General features: G+C 41.4%; 3 protein-coding genes across 7 annotated transcripts in view; all 3 read right to left on the reverse strand.

Moving 5' to 3' along the window:
- Nucleotides 1-22427, reverse strand: part of col6a3 (collagen, type VI, alpha 3) — a 98974-nt gene that overhangs the window by 69355 nt on the left and 7192 nt on the right. For 2 of the 5 annotated variants that reach the window (XM_069532502.1, XM_069532503.1), the window contains exons 3-7: nt 21707-22339; nt 19526-20122; nt 17754-18353; nt 16899-17531; nt 16199-16792 (exon numbers count right to left, since the gene is read on the reverse strand). In XM_069532502.1, the coding sequence (XP_069388603.1) occupies nt 16199-16792; nt 16899-17531; nt 17754-18353; nt 19526-20122; nt 21707-22339 (3057 nt within the window). Of the gene's footprint in view, nt 1-8304; nt 9072-9177; nt 9766-9889; nt 10493-10610; nt 11196-11345; nt 11940-12546; nt 13150-13232; nt 13836-14425; nt 15008-15500; nt 16107-16198; nt 16793-16898; nt 17532-17753; nt 18354-19525; nt 20123-21706; nt 22340-22427 lie in introns of those variants that run through there. The other 3 variants (XM_069532505.1, XM_069532504.1, XM_069532506.1) reach the window with 3 other exon arrangements.
- On the reverse strand, nt 3204-5759 carry LOC138411790 (collagen alpha-3(VI) chain-like). Its single transcript, XM_069532728.1, has 3 exons — nt 5237-5759; nt 4384-4977; nt 3204-4152 (listed from the first exon to the last, which is right to left on the reverse strand). The coding sequence occupies exons 1-3, from the start codon at nt 5757-5759 to the stop codon at nt 3461-3463; spliced, it is 1809 nt and encodes a 602-aa protein (XP_069388829.1). The 3' UTR covers nt 3204-3460.
- On the reverse strand, nt 5932-7463 carry LOC138411791 (collagen alpha-3(VI) chain-like). The gene is made up of 3 exons (XM_069532729.1): nt 6941-7463; nt 6068-6661; nt 5932-5936 (listed from the first exon to the last, which is right to left on the reverse strand). The coding sequence occupies exons 1-3, from the start codon at nt 7461-7463 to the stop codon at nt 5932-5934; spliced, it is 1122 nt and encodes a 373-aa protein (XP_069388830.1).

Raw genomic sequence — 22427 nt, forward strand, 5'->3', positions numbered from 1 at the left:
TTTTCTGTTAAGCACCTGGCACTGACTACTTCGTTTTTTGATAGCAAGGAAGCAGATCACTGCCTGTTTTCAAATGTGCACATGGAAACTAATCCACTATTTGTGAAGGTGAAACAAGTGAGGTTGCCCTTTAGGCAAGAGGCTGTGCTAGTTAACATACCAAGTACAGTTGGGGACTCTGGGGTGACGTCAATAACCGCAGCCTCCACTGAGGACTGAAGCTGCTGCTGGACACTGGGAAGGTCAGTCAATTCAGGCACAGACAGAGCGTAAGTTGGATCTTGGGCTATCTTCTGCAGTTCTGTGCTATCAGAGCTCTTGGTTCCAATTGCAAAGATCAAGACACCCAGCTTTTTCAGAGCAGAGGCTGGTGCATCAACACTGTCAAAAGACCTTCCACCACTTAGCAATATTAGCACCTGTGGAACTCCTTCCAGACGCCTGCTTCCGGCAGATGCCGTGAAGACATTATCCCTCAAATACTGGAGAGCTGCTCCAGTGTTGAGGGGTCTTCCACCTTTCAATCTCAAACCTCTGAGGGTGTCAAGGATCTCGCGCTTTGTCGTGTACGTGTTCAGATAGAACTGGACAGCTGGATCTCTGCTGTACTGAACCACTGAGACACGGTCTTTGTTGTCATCCACACTGAGTGTCTCTACTACTCTTTGGACAAAGTCTCTCATAGCCGTGAATCCATCTCTAGTATTTTCAGATCCGTCCAACAAGAACACAACATCCCTTCCCGCTGGTTGTTTCTCCACTATGGAACATAAGAATTGCGACATGTTTGGGTCAATACGGGAAATGTTTCCATTTGTATGTCTGACAACGAAAGCTAACCTCAACTTTTACGACTTACTCTATCAAAGTGGGCACAGCTGTAATATCAAAGTGGTGGCACAGGCTAACCTTAAGTAGGTGAAATGCACTCTAGCACGGTTCAATTTGCATCCTACCCTGATCTTGGAATGGAAAATTTTGATCAATTTCTTACCAGTTACTGTTGGTGTCACGGGCGAGGCCCTCACTAGCACTGTGCTCATTACAGAGGAGAGCTGTTCTTGGACACTGGGGAGCTCAGTGAACTCATTCACTGATAGAGCCAGACTAGGGTCATAGGATATCTTCTGCAACTCTCCAATGTCAGAACTCTTTGTTCCAATGCCAATTACAAAGATGCCCTGCTTTTTGAGAGCAGAGGCTGGGGAATCTACATTGTCAAAAGATCTTCCACCATTTAGCAGGATCAACATTTGTGGAACACCTTGCAGGCGCCTACTCCCAGAGGAAGTTGTAAAGATGTTGTCTCTGACATACTGGAGGGCTGCCCCAGTGTTGAGGGGGCTTCCTCCCCTGTGTCTCAGCCCCCGGACCGATTCCACAACATCCTGTCTTGTGGTGTATGTGTTCAGATAGAAATTGACCTCTGCATCTCTGCTGTACTGGACCACAGAGACGCGATCTTTGTTTTCTCCCACATTCAGTTTCTCCACCACTCTCTCAACAAAATCACGCATGGCAGGGAAGCCATTACGTGTGCCATCAGAACTATCAAGAAGTATGACGATATCCTTTTTGGCATGGTCAACTGAGAACAGATAGAAAGGAAAAAAATAAAATGCTTTGCAATTAATACATTGCTAAACATATCATCAAGTGGTGGACTATGTTGTTATGTTATTACTTTTTTTCTGTTAAGCACCTGGCACTGACTACTTCGACTTTAGATAGCAAGGAAGCAGACCACTGCCTGTTTTCAAATGTGCACATGGAAACTAATCCACTATTTGTGAAGGTGAAACAAGTGAGGTTGCCCTTTAGGCAAGAGGCTGTGCTAGTTAACATACCAAGTACAGTTGGGGACTCTGGGGTGACGTCAATAACCGCAGCCTCCACTGAGGACTGAAGCTGCTGCTGGACACTGGGAAGGTCAGTCAATTCAGGCACAGACAGAGCGTAAGTTGGATCTTGGGCTATCTTCTGCAGTTCTGTGCTATCAGAGCTCTTGGTTCCAATTGCAAAGATCAAGACACCCAGCTTTTTCAGAGCAGAGGCTGGTGCATCAACACTGTCAAAAGACCTTCCACCACTTAGCAATATTAGCACCTGTGGAACTCCTTCCAGACGCCTGCTTCCGGCAGATGCCGTGAAGACATTATCCCTCAAATACTGGAGAGCTGCTCCAGTGTTGAGGGGTCTTCCACCTTTCAATCTCAAACCTCTGAGGGTGTCAAGGATCTCGCGCTTTGTCGTGTACGTGTTCAGATAGAACTGGACGGCTGGATCTCTGCTGTACTGAACCACTGAGACACGGTCTTTGTTGTCATCCACACTGAGTGTCTCTACTACTCTTTGGACAAAGTCTCTCATAGCCGTGAATCCAGCTCTAGTATTTTCAGATCCGTCCAACAAGAACACAACATCCCTTCCCGCTGGTTGTTTCTCCACTATGGAACATAAGAATTGCGACATGTTTGGGTCAATACGGAAAATGTTTCCATTTGTAAGTTTGAACAACGAAAGCTAACCTCAACTTTTACGACTTACTCTATCAAAGTGGGCACAGTTGTCATATCAAAGTGGCACAGGCTAACCTTAACTAGGTGAAATGCACTCTAGCATGGTACAATTTGCATCCTACCCTGATCTTGGAATGTAAAATTTTGATCAGTTTCTTACCAGTTACTGTTGGTGTCACGGGCGAGGCCCTCACTAGCACTGTGCTCATTACAGAGGAGAGCTGTTCTTGGACACTGGGGAGCTCAGTGAACTCATTCACTGATAGAGCCAGACTAGGGTCATAAGATATCTTCTGCAACTCTCCAATGTCAGAACTCTTTGTTCCAATGCCAATTACAAAGATGCCCTGCTTTTTGAGAGCAGAGGCTGGGGAATCTACATTGTCAAAAGATCTTCCACCATTTAGCAGGATCAACATTTGTGGAACACCTTGCAGGCGCCTACTCCCAGAGGAAGTTGTAAAGACGTTGTCTCTGACATACTGGAGGGCTGCCCCGGTGTTGAGGGGGCTTCCTCCCCTGTGTCTCAGCCCCCGGACCGATTCCACAACATCCTCTCTTGTGGTGTATGTGTTCAGATAGAAATTGACCTCTGCATCTCTGCTGTACTGGACCACAGAGACGCGGTCTTTGTTTTCTCCTACATTCAGTTTCTCCACCACTCTCTCAACAAAATCAAGCATGGCAGGGAAGCCATTACTTGTGCCATCAGAACCATCAAGAAGTATGACGATATCCTTTTTGGCATGGTCAACTGAGAACAGATAGAAAGGAAAAAAATAAAAAGCTTTGCAATTAATACATTGGTCAACATATCATCAAGTGGTGGACTATGTTGTTATGTTATTACTTTTTTTCTGTTAAGCACCTGGCACTGAATACTTCGATTTTAGATAGCAGGGAAGAATACCACTGCCTGTTTTCAAATGTGCACATGGAAACTAATCCACTATCAGAGCTAATGTCTTTCCCTCAGTGAAGGTGAAACTAGTCAGGTAGCCCTTCAGGCAAGAGGCTGTGCTAGTTAACATACCAAGTACAGTTGGTGACTCTGGGGTGACGTCAATAACCGCAGCCTCCACTGAGGACTGAAGCTGCTGCTGGACACTGGGAAGGTCAGTCAATTCAGGCACAGACAGAGCGTAAGTTGGATCTTGGGCTATCTTCTGCAGTTCTGTGCTATCAGAGCTCCTGGTTCCAATTGCAAAGATCAAGACACCCAGCTTTTTCAGAGCAGAGGCTGGTGCATCAACACTGTCAAAAGACCTTCCACCACTTAGCAATATTAGCACCTGTGGAACTCCTTCCAGACGCCTGCTTCCGGCAGATGCAGTGAAGACATTATCCCTCAAATACTGGAGAGCTGCTCCAGTGTTGAGGGGTCTTCCACCTTTCAATCTCAAGCCTCTGAGGTTGTCAAGGATCTCGCGCTTTGTCGTGTACGTGTTCAGATAGAACTGGACAGCTGGATCTCTGCTGTACTGAACCACTGAGACACGGTCTTTGTTGTCATCCACACTGAGTGTCTCTACTACTCTTTGGACAAAGTCTCTCATAGCCGTGAATCCAGCTCTAGTATTTTCAGATCCGTCCAACAAGAACACAACATCCCTTCCTGCTGGTTGTTTCTCCACTATGGAACATAAGAATTGTGACATGTTTGGGTCAATACGGGAAATGTTTCCATTTGTAAGTCTAACAACGAAAGCTAACCTCAACTTTTACGACTTACTCTATCAAAGTGGGCACAGCTGTAATATCAAAGTGGCACAGGCTAACCTTAAGTAGGTGAAATGCACTCTAGCACGGTTCAATTTGCATCCTACCCTGATCTTGGAATGGAAAATGTTGATCAATTTCTTACCAGTTACTGTTGGTGTCACGGGCGAGGCCCTCACTAGCACTGTGCTCATTACAGAGGAGAGCTGTTCTTGGACACTGGGGAGCTCAGTGAACTCATTCACTGATAGAGCCAGACTAGGGTCATAGGATATCTTCTGCAGCTCTCCAATGTCAGAACTCTTTGTTCCAATGCCAATTACAAAGACGCCCTGCTTTTTGAGAGCAGAGGCTGGGGAATCTACATTGTCAAAAGATCTTCCACCATTTAGCAGGATCAACATTTGTGGAACACCTTGCAGGTGCCTACTCCCAGAGGAAGTTGTAAAGATGTTGTCTCTGACATACTGGAGGGCTGCCCCAGTGTTGAGGGGGCTTCCTCCCCTGTGTCTCAGCCCCCGGACCGATTCCACAACATCCTGTCTTGTGGTGTATGTGTTCAGATAGAAATTGACCTCTGCATCTCTGCTGTACTGGACCACAGAGACGCGGTCTTTGTTTTCTCCCACATTCAGTTTCTCCACCACTCTCTCAACAAAATCACGCATGGCAGGGAAGCCATTACGTGTGCCATCAGAACTATCAAGAAGTATGACGATATCCTTTTTGGCATGGTCAACTGAGAACAGATAGAAAGGAAAAAAATAAAATGCTTTGCAATTAATACATTGGTCAACATATCATCAAGTGGTGGACTATGTTGTTATGTTATTACTTTTTTTCTGTTAAGCACCTGGCACTGACTATTTCAATTTTAGATAGCAAGGAAGCAGACCACTGCCTGTTTTCAAATGTGCACATGGAAACTAATCCAATGTTTTTGAAGGTGAAACAAGTGAGGTTGACCTTCAGGCAAGAGGCTGTGCTAGTTAACATACCAAGTACAGTTGGTGACTCTGGGGTGACGTCAATAACCACAGCCTCCACTGAGGACTGAAGCTGCTGCTGGACACTGGGAAGGTCAGTCAATTCAGGCACAGACAGAGCGTAAGTTGGATCTTGGGCTATCTTCTGCAGTTCTGTGCTATCAGAGCTCTTGGTTCCAATTGCAAAGATCAAGACACCCAGCTTTTTCAGAGCAGAGGCTGGTGCATCAACACTGTCAAAAGACCTTCCACCACTTAGCAATATTAGCACCTGTGGAACTCCTTCCAGACGCCTGCTTCCGGCAGATGCCGTGAAGACATTATCCCTCAAATACTGGAGAGCTGCTCCAGTGTTGAGGGGTCTTCCACCTTTCAATCTCAAGCCTCTGAGGGTGTCAAGGATCTCGCGCTTTGTCGTGTACGTGTTCAGATAGAACTGGACGGCTGGATCTCTGCTGTACTGAACCACTGAGACACGGTCTTTGTTGTCATCCACACTGAGTGTCTCTACTACTCTTTGGACAAAGTCTCTCATAGCCGTGAATCCAGCTCTAGTATTTTCAGATCCGTCCAACAAGAACACAACATCCCTTCCCGCTGGTTGTTTCTCTACTATGGAACATAAGAATTGCGACATGTTTGGGTCAATACGGGAAATGTTTCCATTTGTATGTCTGACAACGAAAGCTAACCTCAACTTTTACGACTTACTCTATCAAAGTGGGCACAGTTGTCATATCAAAGTGGCACAGGCTAACCTTAACTAGGTGAAATGCACTCTAGCATGGTACAATTTGCATCCTACCCTGATCTTGGAATGTAAAATTTTGATCAGTTTCTTACCAGTTACTGTTGGTGTCACGGGCAAGGCCCTCACTAGCACTGTGCTCATTACAGAGGAGAGCTGTTCTTGGACACTGGGGAGCTCAGTGAACTCATTCACTGATAGAGCCAGACTAGGGTCATAAGATATCTTCTGCAGCTCTCCAATGTCAGAACTCTTTGTTCCAATGCCAATTACAAAGATGCCCTGCTTTTTGAGAGCAGAGGCTGGGGAATCTACATTGTCAAAAGATCTTCCACCATTTAGCAGGATCAACATTTGTGGAACACCTTGCAGGCGCCTACTCCCAGAGGAAGTTGTAAAGACGTTGTCTCTGACATACTGGAGGGCTGCCCCGGTGTTGAGGGGGCTGCCTCCCCTGTGTCTCAGCCCCCGGACCGATTCCAGAACATCCTCTCTTGTGGTGTATGTGTTCAGATAGAAATTGATCTCTGCATCTCTGCTGTACTGGACCACAGAGACGCGGTCTTTGTTTTCTCCCACATTCAGTTTCTCCACCACTCTCTCAACAAAATCAAGCATGGCAGGGAAGCCATTACTTGTGCCATCAGAACCATCAAGAAGTATGACGATATCCTTTTTGGCATGGTCAACTGAGAACAGATAGAAAGGAAAAAAATAAAAAGCTTTGCAATTAATACATTGGTCAACATATCATCAAGTGGTGGACTATGTTGTTATGTTATTACTTTTTTTCTGTTAAGCACCTGGCACTGACTACTTCGATTTTAGATAGCAGGGAAGAATACCACTGCCTGTTTTCAAATGTGCACATGGAAACTAATCCACTATCAGAGCTAATGTCTTTCCCTCAGTGAAGGTGAAACAAGTCAGGTAGCCCTACAGGCAAGAGGCTGTGCTAGTTAACATACCAAGTACAGTTGGTGACTCTGGGGTGACGTCAATAACCGCAGCCTCCACTGAGGACTGAAGCTGCTGCTGGACACTGGGAAGGTCAGTCAATTCAGGCACAGACAGAGCGTAAGTTGGATCTTGGGCTATCTTCTGCAGTTCTGTGCTATCAGAGCTCCTGGTTCCAATTGCAAAGATCAAGACACCCAGCTTTTTCAGAGCAGAGGCTGGTGCATCAACACTGTCAAAAGACCTTCCACCACTTAGCAATATTAGCACCTGTGGAACTCCTTCCAGACGCCTGCTTCCGGCAGATGCCGTGAAGACATTATCCCTCAAATACTGGAGAGCTGCTCCAGTGTTGAGGGGTCTTCCACCTTTCAATCTCAAGCCTCTGAGGTTGTCAAGGATCTCGCGCTTTGTCGTGTACGTGTTCAGATAGAACTGGACGGCTGGATCTCTGCTGTACTGAACCACTGAGACACGGTCTTTGTTGTCATCCACACTGAGTGTCTCTACTACTCTTTGGACAAAGTCTCTCATAGCCGTGAATCCAGCTCTAGTATTTTCAGATCCGTCCAACAAGAACACAACATCCCTTCCTGCTGGTTGTTTCTCCACTATGGAACATAAGAATTGCGACACGTTTAGGTCACTGCGTAAAAGGTTTCCATTTGAAATCAAAATGAACTGAACAGTGACTGTTTAATTTGCATCACAATCAAAATTTCAATACTGTGGTCCTATACTGATAATTGTCAAAATATCAGAAATATATTTAAAAATACAGCCCCTAAATTTCACTTCATTGTTCTTTAAACCGTAAATGTCAGAGGAGAAAATATATATTCATACATTTAACTGTACTATAAATTCAATCAAATACAGATAAATAATTATTTATTTGTAAAGGAAAGTTCAGAATTTGTCAAAGTGCATGTTCTGAATATGATTTTCTGTTTTATTCTTGGTCATAAAAAGTTTTTCTGAAAAATGTGTCATGGCCTCGATATTACACGTTATGAAAGTGCTTATGTTGGCAACAGAATCAGTCAGAAATTATCTTTTGAAAACTATTATGGCATAGTTATTCTCTCTTGAGTGGCAATGGCTAAATGGTAACCCTGGCTGCAGTGCTGCAACTAAAAGCTTTTCTTTTTGAGTTTGAGATTTTGACCTTATTATGTGAGGTGCCTTGAGATAATGTATGTTGTTATTTAGCACTATACAAATAAAATATAAAATAGAATGGAACTTTCCTGTTTTTTTATCATCAAAAGCTTTGACACTACAAAAAATACTCCTTATAATTTTGGTTGCTGTAAATGTAAAATTTTAATATCCGACTCGCCGTTGGTAGATTGTGATATAAAGTAAATGCACATTATTTCTTGTTTCAGGCAGGGAAATGTTCATCCATCACTTATCCATACTAACTTTCTGCTGTGGATGATATACAATATAATTGGTAAATGGTTCCTTTAACATGAAATAGAAAAACTGTTTGCTTGAGCATTAACTGGACCATGCAGTATACAAGATCTATTCAGCTATTCTTACCAATCACTTCTGCTTTTGAGGTTTCATTTGTCAAATCTTCTGTCACTGCAGCAAGAACTTGCTCTTGTATACTTGGAAGCTCAGACATTTCAGCGACTGTTAAAGTGTAACTTGGAGCATGTGATATCTTCTCCATTTCCTTGTTGTTTTTTGTTCCGATAGTTAATATTGTGACACCGCTTTCCTTTAGAGACGCGCCAGGCAAATCCACACTGTCACTTGATGGTCCACTACTTAAAACCACAAGAATTTGTGGCACGTTTTCTGCATATCTGCTCCCTTTGGCAGCTGTAAAGACACTTTCTTTAACATATTTTAAAGCTGCACCCATTTTGAGAGGTCTTCCACCTTTGTGTGACAGCCTTCTGACAGCTGTAAGTACATCTTCCCTTCTCATGAATGAATTCAAAAAGAAATCTGCTCGTGTCAAATTGCTGAACTGAATCACAGCAACTCTGTCTTTTTTCGGTCCAATATCAAATCGTTCAATTACATTGTACAGAAAATCCAGAATGGCTGAAAATGCATTCCTGGTTGTATCAGATCCATCCAAAAGAAAAACTATGTCTCTTCCTTTTTCATCACTTTGCTCTGTTAATGAAAATAAATGTGATTGATGAAAATACAGAAGATTCACAATCTTAATCAACCAAATGTTATTCATCTGAATGATTATTGAAATATTCTGACTTCTTACCTCCTTTAGTTTCCTCCTCAACTCCAACTTGATTTAGATGACTCATCAAACGTTGTTGTATATGAGGGAGATTAACAAAGTCAGAAATTGAATAAGTATTATTTGGGTCAGAGGAAATGACTTGCAGTTCTGCTGAATTTGACATTCTTGATCCAACTGCAATTGTAACAATCCCTGCAGCCTTTAGCATACTTGCTGGGCCACGTGGGGAATCTTTAGATCTTCCACCAGCCAATAAAATAAGTATTTGTTTGGCACCTTCATTACGTCGACTACCTGCATTTGAAACGAAGACTTTATCCCGTACAAACTGCAGTGCTGTTCCAATATACTGGGGCCTTCCACCTTTTGGTTTTAAGCTTGTGACATGCTTAAAAACATCATCTCTTGTATTGTAAGTATTCAAATTGAAATTGAGTTCAGGATTGTTGCTATATTGTACAACAGCGACTTTATCTTTTCCTTGGTCCAGGTCAAAGCTGTCAACCATTTTTGCAACAAATTCACGTATAGCAGAGAATCTGCTCCTGACATCATCAGATCCATCAATGAGAAAGACAATGTCTCTAGTCATGCTGGACCTTGAACCTAGAAAACAACCACATGATTATATAATCATATACTTTGATGGAAATGGAATTACTACTGAACTCAAATGTAGTGTGTATGGTTTATACACACATTTTATTTATTAATACGTATATTCACTCACCTACACCAGTGCTGATTGTGACTTTGTGGGATGCAATAGCTGAGAGCAACTGCTCACTCAAAAAAGGAAAGTCAGACTTCTCCTTGACAAAATATTGTTCAATTGGACTTTGTGCCAATTGCTCCATTTCCTGTCTGTCTGCATTATTTACCCAGACACTGAAAAAAACAATCCCAGCCTTTCTCAGCCTTTCCACTGGACCAAAGACATCATCGTCTGACTTTCTCCCTCTTAGGAGAATCAGTATCTGTTGGACTCCCTGCTGGGCTCTGCTTCCAGACGAAGCAGACAACACGTTGTTCTTCACATAATCAAGAGCTACACCAGTGTTCATGGTGGCACCTCCTCTCAGTTTGACATTGCTTAAATGACTCATGACGTTGTCTTTCAGTGAGTATGTGTTCAGGAGAAAATCAGTAGTGGGCTCTATGCTGTACTGAATCAAAGCAACTTGTACTTTGCTGGGACCAATTTGTAATTGCTTTACAATTTCTCTGACAAAATCCAAAATTAGTCTTTCACTCGCTCGCATTTCATCAGATCCATCCAGGAGAAAAACAATATCGGCACTCTGAAGTTCTAATTTAGCAATTGTGGAAGTGTCTGAAATTGATACAAACAAACATTTTACAACATTGCATCTTTACTGTTGAAATAAACATTTTTAATATACCTTCACGTCTCTAAAATTTTAAGCACAATTTAATGTTCCACTTCTTACCAATAACGGTGGGAAATTCAGTTGTTTCTTGAGTGCCCCTCATTGTTGCTTCCACAGATGAATGTATGCTTTGCAGATTGTTGAAGTTTGTGACATGAAAATAATGTGCTGGTGTGAAAGAGATGGTTTGCATTTCCAGTGTGTCAGCATTCTTTGTTCCAATACTAAAAGTCTTAATTCCATTTTCTTTGAGTGACTGTGCTGGTCCTCTGACATCGTCCCCTGATCGCCCACCACTGAAAACATACAGGTACTGAGGAACTGATTCTGCATGTCTGCCTCCAACTGAAGCAGCAAAGACATTGTCTCTGACAAAAGCCAGTGCTTTGCCAATATTGAGGGGTCGTCCCAACTTATGCCTCATTGTTCTAATGGAACTGAGCACATCACTCTTAGATCCATAGGAGTTCAAGTAGAAATTGACTGTGGCATCACGGCTGTATTGTACAAAAGCCACTTGGTCTCTGTTCTCACCTAGATTTAAACTTTCAACAGTTTTTTCAACAAAACCACGAATCTCTTCAAAGCCATTTCGTGAGTCATATGATCCATCAACAAGAAACACAACATCATTTTTCTTCGAATCTGCAACAAAGATGAAAAATGTGGAAACAAAGATAATGTGATTTTTTGCATGTAACAGGTAAGCAGCTACAACTACAGTCAACTATTATTCCCCTTTATTTTATTACTATATAATGTTTTTGTTGAAAAGGTAAAAACAGTTCATCTTACCAAAACCCTTTGTAGGAGCAGTTTGCTCCGTATGAGGGGAAGCCTCCATTAACAATGATAATACATCCCGTGTAGCAGACGGAAGTTCTGCATAATCAGTAACAGAGAGTGAGTACTTGGGTTCATGAGATATTGTCTGAAGCTCTAGGGTGTCTGCATCAGTTGTTCCAATGGTAATTGAGATGACACCAATCTCTCTCAGCTTTCTTACGGAGGTTCTTATGTCATCTCCAGATCTTCCACCACTTAGTAGTATGAGTATCTGTGGAACTCCCTCCAGGAGTCTACTTCCTGTTGCTGAAGTAAAGACATGGTCTCTCACATACTCCAGAGCTGCTCCAATGTTGTGAGGATAACCCCCTTTATGACTTAGACGTCGTACTGCATCAAGCACATCATCCTTTGCTGAGTAATGTCTCAAGTCAAAATTTATTTGTGCAGTGTCACTGTACTGAACCACAGCCACACGATCTTTGTTTGCATCAACGTTAAGGTCTGCCACCACTCTCTGCACAAAGTCTGTAATATCCTGGAATCTTTGCTGAGAATCATCAGAACCATCAAGCAAAAATACAACATCTCTTCTGCTGGGATCTGCAATCACAGGAGAATTTAAAGAAATTGGTTGATGATCAAATTTGTGATGAAAAGTGCTTTATTCTTGTAAATGTTTAATAATTTGCAGTTACAACTGTCTCTTCTATTTAAGCAGAGCATTTTTGTTGATGCAGTCTACACAATGGGACAGCACGGCGAACCTATGCTTGACAGAATTGAGCAGAAAAGCAGAGTTCTAAACTTCTAACAGTTCTAAAGACCAAATCACAAAATTTGGTGTGTGTAGCTACTTCTAACCAACTGGTCCAAAAAGCTGAATCTCAAGTATATGTTATTGTGAGAAGCATATCCAAATAATAATGCTATGTTTCTCCAGGAATTGATTAAAAAAACAACCTTCTACTGTGAAAGAAGCAAAACTTGTTTTCTTTTGTCTAAATAAACTAAAAGATTTTTTTCCAAAGGTCTTAATACATTTCACAGTCCAATGTGTATGTGATATGATGGCCAATGGATCCAACAGCCACAAATAAGTACCAGTCCGTAACTGTCTGTAATTCAACCAAAATTAATTATCAGTCTGACAATGCATTATGTATGCTGTGTAATGTCTTGTCATAACTTGTGCCTTGTTTTGTCTTACCATGTGATCCTGGTTTTAGAGCAGGAGGTTCACCCGTCTTGGTGGCAGAAAATATTTTTTGTTCAATTCCTAAAAGATCACTGGAATCTGCCGCAAAGAAAGCACGACTGGACTCCTGTGAAATAGTCTGAATGTCAAGGATATCTGCATTTTTGGTCCCAACCACAAACACCATCACACCAATTTCTTTCAACCTTTCTACTGCATTTCTGACATCATCACTGGACCGTCCACCAGTTAAGAGAATCAATATCTGAGGAACTCCCAGTTGATGTCTACTTCCAGAGGAGGCTGTGAAAACATGGTCTTTGACATACTGGAGGGCTGCACCAGTATTGAGGGGTCTGCCTCCTTTGTGCCTTAGACTTTGCACATTTTCCACAACATTTTGCTGAGTTGTGTATGTGTTAAGAAAAAATTCAACAGAAGGTTCCTTGCTGTATTGCACAACTGACACACGGTCGTTGCTTGCATCCACATCAAGTCTCTTTACCATCTTCTCAACAAAGCCAAGCATTGCCTGAAATTCATTTTGCATTTCATCTGAAGAATCCAGTAGAAATACAATATCATGCTGAATGGATTCATTTTGGTCTGCAGATCCTTTCACAAACACAAAGATAATGCTCAGTTAGTTACACATAAAGTTACTATAGATATATAGATAGATAGATAGATAGTCTTACCTAATACATTATGTGGTTTGATTCTTGGCTGCTGTCGAGGCACCCTTTTCACAAATGACACAAGTTGTTGATGGATGCTCCCAATATCATCAAATTTAGGCACAGAAAAAGCATAGGAAGGATTATGTGCAATCACTTGGAGCTCCAGTATGTCTGCATTTCTTGTGCCAACACAGAAAGGAACAACCTTTTCCTGTTTTAGAGCCACAGCTGCACTTGCAACATCATCTTGAGATCTTCCGCCAGTCAACAGAATCAATATCTGAGGGACACCTTCGTGATGCCGACTCCCGGAGGAATCAGTAAAAGCATTTTTTCTCACATAGTCTAGAGCTGCCCCTGTGTTGAGCAGACTCCCCCCTTTATGCTTCAACTCCTGGAGAGCATTAAAGACATCTTGTTTTTCCATGTAAGTGTTTAAACTGAAATGTGTCTGTGGATCGCTGCTATACTGGACCACAGAAACACGATCTTTGTTTTCACCAATACTGAGTGTTTCTACCACTCTTTGGACAACAGTTTTCATCGCTGGGAAACCTCTCCGTGTGCCATCTGACCCATCCAATAGAAACACTATGTCTCTTTGTGGGGACTCTAATTCAACTAGAAAAGAATAGAATACATGTATTTAATAATCAGACAGGCAGTGTAGCAATAATTACACTTTAGATGGTTGATAAAAACATTAGAGTTATTGTAAACAAACTAATTACTGCAAGCAAGTAGGTGTTAGATGCCAGTGTTACATGCCAGAAACTGAAAAAATGTCAAAATGAGAAATAATTGAATGAACAAACTTTGAGAAGACTACAAGAAGCTGATTTCTCTTTCACAAATGAAAGATGGAGAAAGCAGACAAAAAAGATTTCAGTGTTCTGTAATTCTGAATATTCAGTCAATGATGTAATTATCATTGGCTCAAGTAAGAGCTTAAGAACAGCTGAAAGAAATGACATTAGAAATGGGGCTGTCATAAAAGACTCTCCAAAATATATAAAGAAAAAGAATGACAGCCACAAAACAAAAAGCATAATCAGGAGTATGTCTCCAGCAAGAGGAGATAGTTTGACATACATGAAACTGATTGACTGGTATTCTTCAGAGGAGGATGCAGTTTCATTGCAGTTCAAACTATAAAAGACCTGTAATAATGCTGGAGTATGATCCAACTACGAAATAGGGCCACTTCTTACCGACAACAGTAGGAGGCTCAATCTGTATTTTGGACTGGACAAATGCAGTTATCTCCGGCTGAATGGACAAAAGTTCACCAAAGACAGGCAGGTGGAAAAGGAATCTGGAGGAGAAGGCAATTTTTTGAAGCTCCTGTTGTTTAGCATCTTTCATTCCAATGGCAAAAGATAGAACACCAGTTTGTTTTAGATCTGATGCAGCTCTGGTAACATCATCATTGGATTTGCCTCCAGTAAGTAAAAACAGAATCTGAGGGACACCCTCTAGTCTTCTACTCCCAGATGAATCTGTGAAAACATGGTCTCGCACAAACTGTAGAGCAGCCCCAGTGTTCCGAGATCTTCCTCCTTTATGGCGAAGACTTCTTACAGCATAAATTATGGCCGTTTTGGATCTGTGAGTTTTTAGGTTGAAGTATACTGTTGTGTTATCACTATACAATACAACTGCCACTCGAACTTTGTCTTCATCAATGTCTAGCTCTTCGGCCATTCTTCTGATGAATTCTCGAAAAGCAGGAAGTCCATTTCTGGAGCCATCTGACCCATCAAGTAGAAACACTATGTCCCTCTTTTTGCTTCCTGCATCAACAAGATGATACATGTGTAGAAAGAAAGAAAGAATTCTGCACATTAAAGACACTTGTAGACTCATGCGTATTCATCAGCATGAGAAAGTGAGAAGCTCAGACAAAAAGAAAAAACTGAGCACAAAAAGATGACCTGTTGCTCTGAAAGTTAAAACCGCCAAAGAACCATCTTTTTAGTCAAGAAGATGTATGACATGGCGATTTATCTTCAGAGCAATATCAAAGCAAATAATTAGAATGAAGTATAGAAGAGCCTTCTAGTCAGGAGATGTTGAGAGAATACTACTAATAATAATAATTCATTTTTCAAGACAGAATACATTTTCTCATAAGTATCATGCAATTGAATGATGCACCAAATAAGACATTATTCATCTTATCAACTGTTCAATTTGTCTTGATTATTCTAGACATTTTGGAATAAAAGTAATACTAAGTAATTCTCTAATTTTAGGCATGAAATTGGATTCAAAGTGGAATCTTACCTAATAAATCTGAGGTTCCAGTCATGGTTTCCTGAGTTGCTTTGTTTATGTTCAGTGTAGCAACAAGTTGTGATTGGATTGAGGGCAACTTGGAAAAACCAGTGACCTTGTATGTAAAACCAGGTTTGAAGGCAATCATTTCCAACTCTGAAAGACTGGCATCTCCCACTCCAACTCCCACTGACACAATTTCATGCTCTTTAAGAGCAAAAGCTGGGCCTCTTACATTATCAGTAGAAGGTTTGCTACTTAGGAGAATTAAAATTTGGGGAACTCCTTCCAGTCTTCTACTGCCAGTGGAGGAAGTGAAGACACTGTGTCTCACAAACTGGAGAGCTTCCCCAATATTAAGGCGCCTTCCACCCTTGTGCCTTAAATTTTCTATGGCATTTATGATGTCATTCTTTGTCTTGTGAGAATTTAGATAAAAGCTGACCTCAGGGATATCAGCAAACTGAACCACAGATACTCTGTCTTGGCCTTCACTGACAGAGATGCTCTCCACTATACTCTTAACAAAGAGCTTTATATCTGGGAATCCATTTCGTGTGTTATCAGAGCCATCCAGTAGGAACACAAAATCTCTTTTTACAGCATCACTTTGTTCTAAGACATAAAAGGAGTCAGTTGTCATGATAAAGCACAAAATCAGCCATCAAACAGCAATTGTAACATGCAAATAGGAAGATTTTTCTTACCTTGCTGCAGGACAAGGGTTAGCTCTTCCCTGGGAAGGCTCACATAGTTATTGAGCTTTTGTGGTACGGTGCTAAGCTCACTGAATTCCTTCACATTGAAGGCAAAGGAAGGGTTGTGAGAGATGGCCTCAATCTGCTTTGGGTCTGCATCCTTGACACCAACACCAAATGGTACGACTCCCTCTGTCTTCAGTGCACCAGCAGGGTCCTTCACATTGTCCCTGGACCTGCCTCCAGTCAAAACGATTAGAAACTGAGGGACGTTTTGGGCAGCTCGGCTACCATAAGCTTCAGACAAGATGGTTTCCTTCATGAATCTTAGAGCAGATCCTGTGTTTAGACTTCGTCCACCAGAGGGTGTCATTGAGTTGACAGCATTTATCACATCATCTTTGGATTGGTAAGTGTTGAGGTAAAAACTTGGGGTTGGCCTCTCATTGTGTTGAACCACTGAAATCCTTACCCTGTCAGTTCCAATGTCGAGTGGTTGAATTACTTTGATTATAAAATCCTTGACATAGGCAAAGTCTGCTCGAACATTGTCTGTGCCATCAATGAGGAAGGCAACATCCCTTTCCCTTCCGGTAACAGTAACTACGGGAAAACAAAATTAACTGTTACCAACAAAGCTTTTTATTACAGTTTAATATTCTGACATCACATTTATTTCTTAACATTTCTTATATTAAAAAAGACTCACCAGGCTCTTCTGTTTCCTCTGGGACAGAGCTCACATGCGTATCGCCAACCACTGTTATCAACGTTGGCATGATTACTTCTGCCATAGCTGGTAAATTAGAGAAGCTTCTTTCATGGTAAGCCAATTCTGGAACAAAGGCAACTGTTTTCAGGAGGGTGTCATCTGCTTGCCCAGAACTGACTGTGAAGGTCAAAACTTGATTGACAGCCAAGTCATTAGCTACTCCCTTGACCTCATCCTGGGATGGACCTCCTGTGATCAGAACCAACACCTGCTGGACTCCTTGCCTCTTGCGTGACCCAACTGATTGTTTGTACATTTTGGAGAGGGCATGATTCAAGGCAGCTCCTGTATTCAAAACTGAGCCTCCAGTCAGCCTGAGTTGAGAGATTTTATTCACAACATCTTGCCTGGTGCGGTGAGAGTTCAAATAAAATTCAATTTTTGGATCTTCAGCAAACTGCAGGAGACCAATCTGGACCCGGTCAGGGCGTACATCTAACTGGTTGACCACATTGATTATGAAGTCTCTCACATAGGGCCAGTTAGTGTTGCCAATGTAGTCTGAGCCATCCACAAGGAAGACAATGTCTCTGACCACTTTTTGAGTCTGCACAGTGGTTATCTCCACCACTAAGAAAAAAAAACCAAAAGAAACAAATAATTATTAATTTGTAAAACCATGTGCCATGCATAACATCAATTGAGTGTCAATGGCGCAGTGTTGCTAATATCGTTGAGATCTGACCAGTAACTTCACACATCAGAGAGAATTTAATGGATCAATTTTACATGCTATTAAAATCCTGCATTTTTTTTCCTTGAAATATATGAAAAATGTTTGGAATACAATACCTGGCTCAGTGGGTACTTCAGTCACAACCACCCCAGCTAGAGTGGAGAGTGCATCAATAATTGGTCTTGGGTTGGGTTGGCGAAGGAGTGAACGGAAGTCCTTCAGAATAAACACAACGCTGTCAGCAAAGGCAATATGACTCAGTTCCTCCCGAGTAGCAGTCTTGGAGCCTACAGCCAGAGTCAATACACCCATTTTAAGCAAGGCCTTGGCAGGTTCATCCACTTTGTCACTGGACACTTTACTGGTCATCAATAGTAAAAGTTGGGGTATCCCCTGTTGAATACGACTGCCCTTCTCAGGCCGTATCATATTCGTTCGCACAAAGTCCAAAGCTGCTCCAATATTGACTGTCTGTCCAGGTCTTGGTTTGATAGTGCCCAAGGCAGCAGTCACGGCGTCTCTGGATCCATGGGAGTTGAGATCCATCTCAAGTCGAGGAACATTGCTGAACATGGCCACACCCACTTGAACATCGTCAGGACCAATTGGCATGGTGTCGACAAACCGCTTGATGAATTCGCGCACAGAGTTGATCAGCGTTGCACCCATTGTACTGTCAATAAGGAAAATGATGTCTCGTTTTCCAACTGTCAAGACTGAAAAGAAAAGAAGAATTCTACATGAATGACAATAAAAACACATTTTTAGACAATACATGTTAATAAATGTGTGAATATTTAGTTAACATATGCCACCAAGGATTTTCTATAATTAGATTTATATTTTGTAATTCTGGTCAATTAATTTGGATATGTGTTACCTAATACTGACCCTAAATGGGATGCCTTCTAAATGTTTCATTGAGTAAATGCATTTCTTTAATGCATGTTTTGGTTTTCCTTATAGACAGACACAGTGGAACAGTTAAGCTAGAAATGAGGATATAAACTCTCAACAATATCAATAATTAATCCAGAAAATTTAAACAAAAAAAATACTGCAGAGTGATCCTGAACCTTGTTTGATTTGGTAAGAGTTGATTTTTAAGTCTTGGTCAATCATATAGTTCCTAAAACAATTTAACTTTATTTCAAACCATAATATGGGTTATTTCTTCAGCACTGCAGCTGTTAGGACTTTATGTTCTTTCTTGACGTTTTTTGAGTAAAAAAATATAATTATGTAATAGAATGCAATTCTTGAAATTATTTAAGTCAAGCAGACATTTTTGGGTATTTATGAAATGATGTGGACACAACCAGTTAGCTAGTAGCTAATTGTAGTAGCTGTATTCTATGTATCAGATATACAGATAGAGGGGTATTACCCAGGGAGTAAATCTGGAATTAACAAGTCGCTAATCAAAATAGTCATACATTCAGTAAGGCAAAAGAATGATTTATCATTTACTCACAGTACTTCGAATAGTATAGAATAGTTCTCTCTGCTGTCTTGTTTTGAACTCATTTTTTAATATATAGCCTTAAAATACTTCAAGTACCTCATCAATTCCGAGGTCGAACCTTATGATCTATTCATAATATATATTTGTGATGCAATTTTCCTAGTTTATACTAACTGAGATAATGTCCCACCACGATGTATAGTGTTTAATAAATTAAGTTCTGAACTATGTAGTAAAGTATTACGCCTTTCAAGTGCTTTTCTCTTACTAGAATGTCTTTTAATTCACAATTGACAATTAATGTTAAGCACAAACATATCTTACCTTGTTTACTGAATTATAAAAGTTATGGGTTCATTTAATTGATTAATTCCCCTTCCAAAACCATAGTGCCCCATCAACATTTACAGAGAAGTTACATACCTTCTGTGAACTCATTCTGTACTATAATGGTGCGTTGGACCACCCCGTAAATGTATGGGAGCAGCTGGGGACCCATGTTTGCCACTGCTCTGAAATCAGGTGCTGACAGGACAAAACTTTTGTCTGTAGCTACTGCTTCCAGATCTGCAGTGGCGGTGTCACCAATCGTCATGCCGACCGTGATGACGCCAGCCCTCTTAAGGGCCCGGTCACCAGCACCAGTATCGTCTGTGGATGGCCCAGCACTTATAACCACCAGCGCCTGTGGCACACCCTCATCTGCCCTGCCCCCAGCTGTTTGGCCCAATATGTTTTCGGCCACTTCCTCCAAGGCAGCCCCAAGGTTAGATTCGTCGCCCCCTGAGTAGGTAAGGGCCTTCACGGCTTCCAGGACTGACGATTTGCTGTCATAGCTATTTAGATAGAACTTTATCTCTGGGTGGGAGTTGTATAGGGCCAAGGCCACTCGAACAGTGTCCCTGCCCACATCAAGGGGCTCAATGATTCTCAAAGCCAAATCACGCACAAAGGGGAAGTTTGCTGCTCCAACGTTCTGTGATCCATCAATTAAGAATACTAGGTCAGCTGAATCTTGTGCTTTAAGGAGAGAAAGAGAGAACACAACAAAATGGAACTTGTGAAAGCGTTAACATAGTGGGACAGAGACAAAGAATTAAATCAAAGAACTCGTGCTAGCATGTCATTGCATGTGTCAAGTAATGTTCAGAGTGAACAAATCAATAACAGTGAAAAACACATCATACTGCATGTAGGCTGAACCCAGGAGATTTCCTGAAGTGATGTATGTGATGCAGATTTTTGTACATATGCCCTAATTTCTCAGGAATGCTGTAAAATGTAATGTGCGATGTAATGTAATTTCTTGCCAATCACACTATTTTCTGGATGAATTTTGAATAGTGTGGCAATTTGTATGAACCTCTAAATAATCAATAATATAAAATTAATTTTCATGGTTAGCAGTATAACAGCTTAGTTGTGCAGAGGCAGATTAGCATTCTGGCAAACTATAAGGCCAATAGAATCAAACATAATATTGATTGTTACAACAATTGGCAAATGGCCAAAGAAAGTATCACTCTGACTGAAGGACTTAGTATGTCTTTTGTATAAGCTCCACTGAGTACAGCCATCCCATGCAGACTCTTGTTACGGACCTCAAATAAAATGACCAGTCATGACCCTGTGGCCCATCATTGGTGCTTACAGTTTACTGTACTTGAGAATGTCTTAGTCGCATATTAAAATGAGTAAAACTAATACTGATGCTTCCAATTTGTTTTGAATTGCAGTGGCAGTGTCCTCATTGAACACTTTTTACGAGCACTCTTCATTGAAATTCACTCAATATATTGGACATCATTTCTAGAAACCTACATATAAGAACATTCACCAAGTACTTCTTCTGTAGCAATGTCAAAGATGATTCCAGGCAGGTTCATCACTGTTTCAAATACACAATATTGCATATATTTTACACAAATAGACATTGTGACTGATAAAGACAAACATATATATGCAAGACATATAGGCAGTTGTGCATGGTTAGCTATTGTTAAAAGCTCTTTGATTTTGAATGAGTTTTTAAGAGTATTGATCTTTGAGATCATCCTTTTCTTCAAGAAATGTCTGAATGTTTTTTAATCTGAGGTGTCACTTAATCCATTTTACCATTTCATTCTGTTGCTGTCTATAAATGTGTCCTCTTTCTTACAGCTGTAAATAATCAGGCATCATGTAAAAATTGGGCTAAAAGTAGTTATTGCTGATACCAACACAACTATATTAATTATGAGTTTTCAAAGAATCTCAGGCAGAATATTTATAATACTCAAACATGATTTACTGAATCCACATTTGATGTGATTTTACACAGTATATATGTCTCTGTATTACAAAGTGAACACTCTAAGATGCAGTAGGGGTGTCAATCACATGCAAATCCTACTTTGATTTTAAAAGCATTAGGGGTATATTAAATGTGCTAAGACAAACCATGTGATGTTAATTTTGCAGGTGGATAGTGAGAGGTTATTGTGGTTAAAAAAAAACATAATAATGTGTTAATAATAAATTCCAGACATGACCACATATGCAGTGTCTTCTACCTGCACATGTAGACTTATTAGTATAGAAGTGACACTGGTCCCATTTCATTACCTGTCCCTCCTCCAGCCACAGGGGCCTCATTTGCCACAGGAGCCCCCCATGACTGGGTCACTGCGCCGCAAAGACTGACTACTAAATCTTGGATTATATCCCGCAAGGAGAGGAATGAGTCTACACTGAATACATGAGTGTCGGGAGGCTGACTAGCCATCTCCCTGAGCTCCAACTCCACTGCATCCTGAACTCCAACTGCAAACACCTCCACGCCTGCCATCCGCAGGACCTGAGCTGGCTCGACCACGTCATCCTGGGATCGCCCATCTGTTAGCACCACCACCACCTGCGCCACTCCTTCAGCAGCCCGGCTGCCCGATGCAGCAGTCAAGTGTGTACGTATCAAGAATTCCAGGCCCAGGCCAGTGCGGGTGCCCCCACCACGATAAGACATAGCCTTGATGTGTGCCAGGACTCCCTGTGTTGTTGGGTAGCTGTTGAGCTGGAACTCAGTCTCAGGCCTGGTATTGTACTGCACAAGGGCAAATTTAAACCTGTCCTCTCCAACCTTGTGCAGCGATTGTATCAAGCTGTACAGAAAATGTCTGACATGCTCATAGTTCTCCTGTCCCATACTCCAAGATGAATCCACTAGAAAGTATACATCAGCTGCCAACCCTTGTGCACAATCTTCAAAAGAGAGTGTATAAAGGACAGAAGTGAAGACCAGTGAAAAAGATGCTTCGTGTTTGGTACCAAAACATTGCTTCAGTACCAA

Source organism: Paralichthys olivaceus, chromosome 10 (assembly GCF_024713975.1).
Source record: "Paralichthys olivaceus isolate ysfri-2021 chromosome 10, ASM2471397v2, whole genome shotgun sequence".
NCBI classification, from domain to species: Eukaryota; Metazoa; Chordata; class Actinopteri; order Pleuronectiformes; family Paralichthyidae; genus Paralichthys; species Paralichthys olivaceus.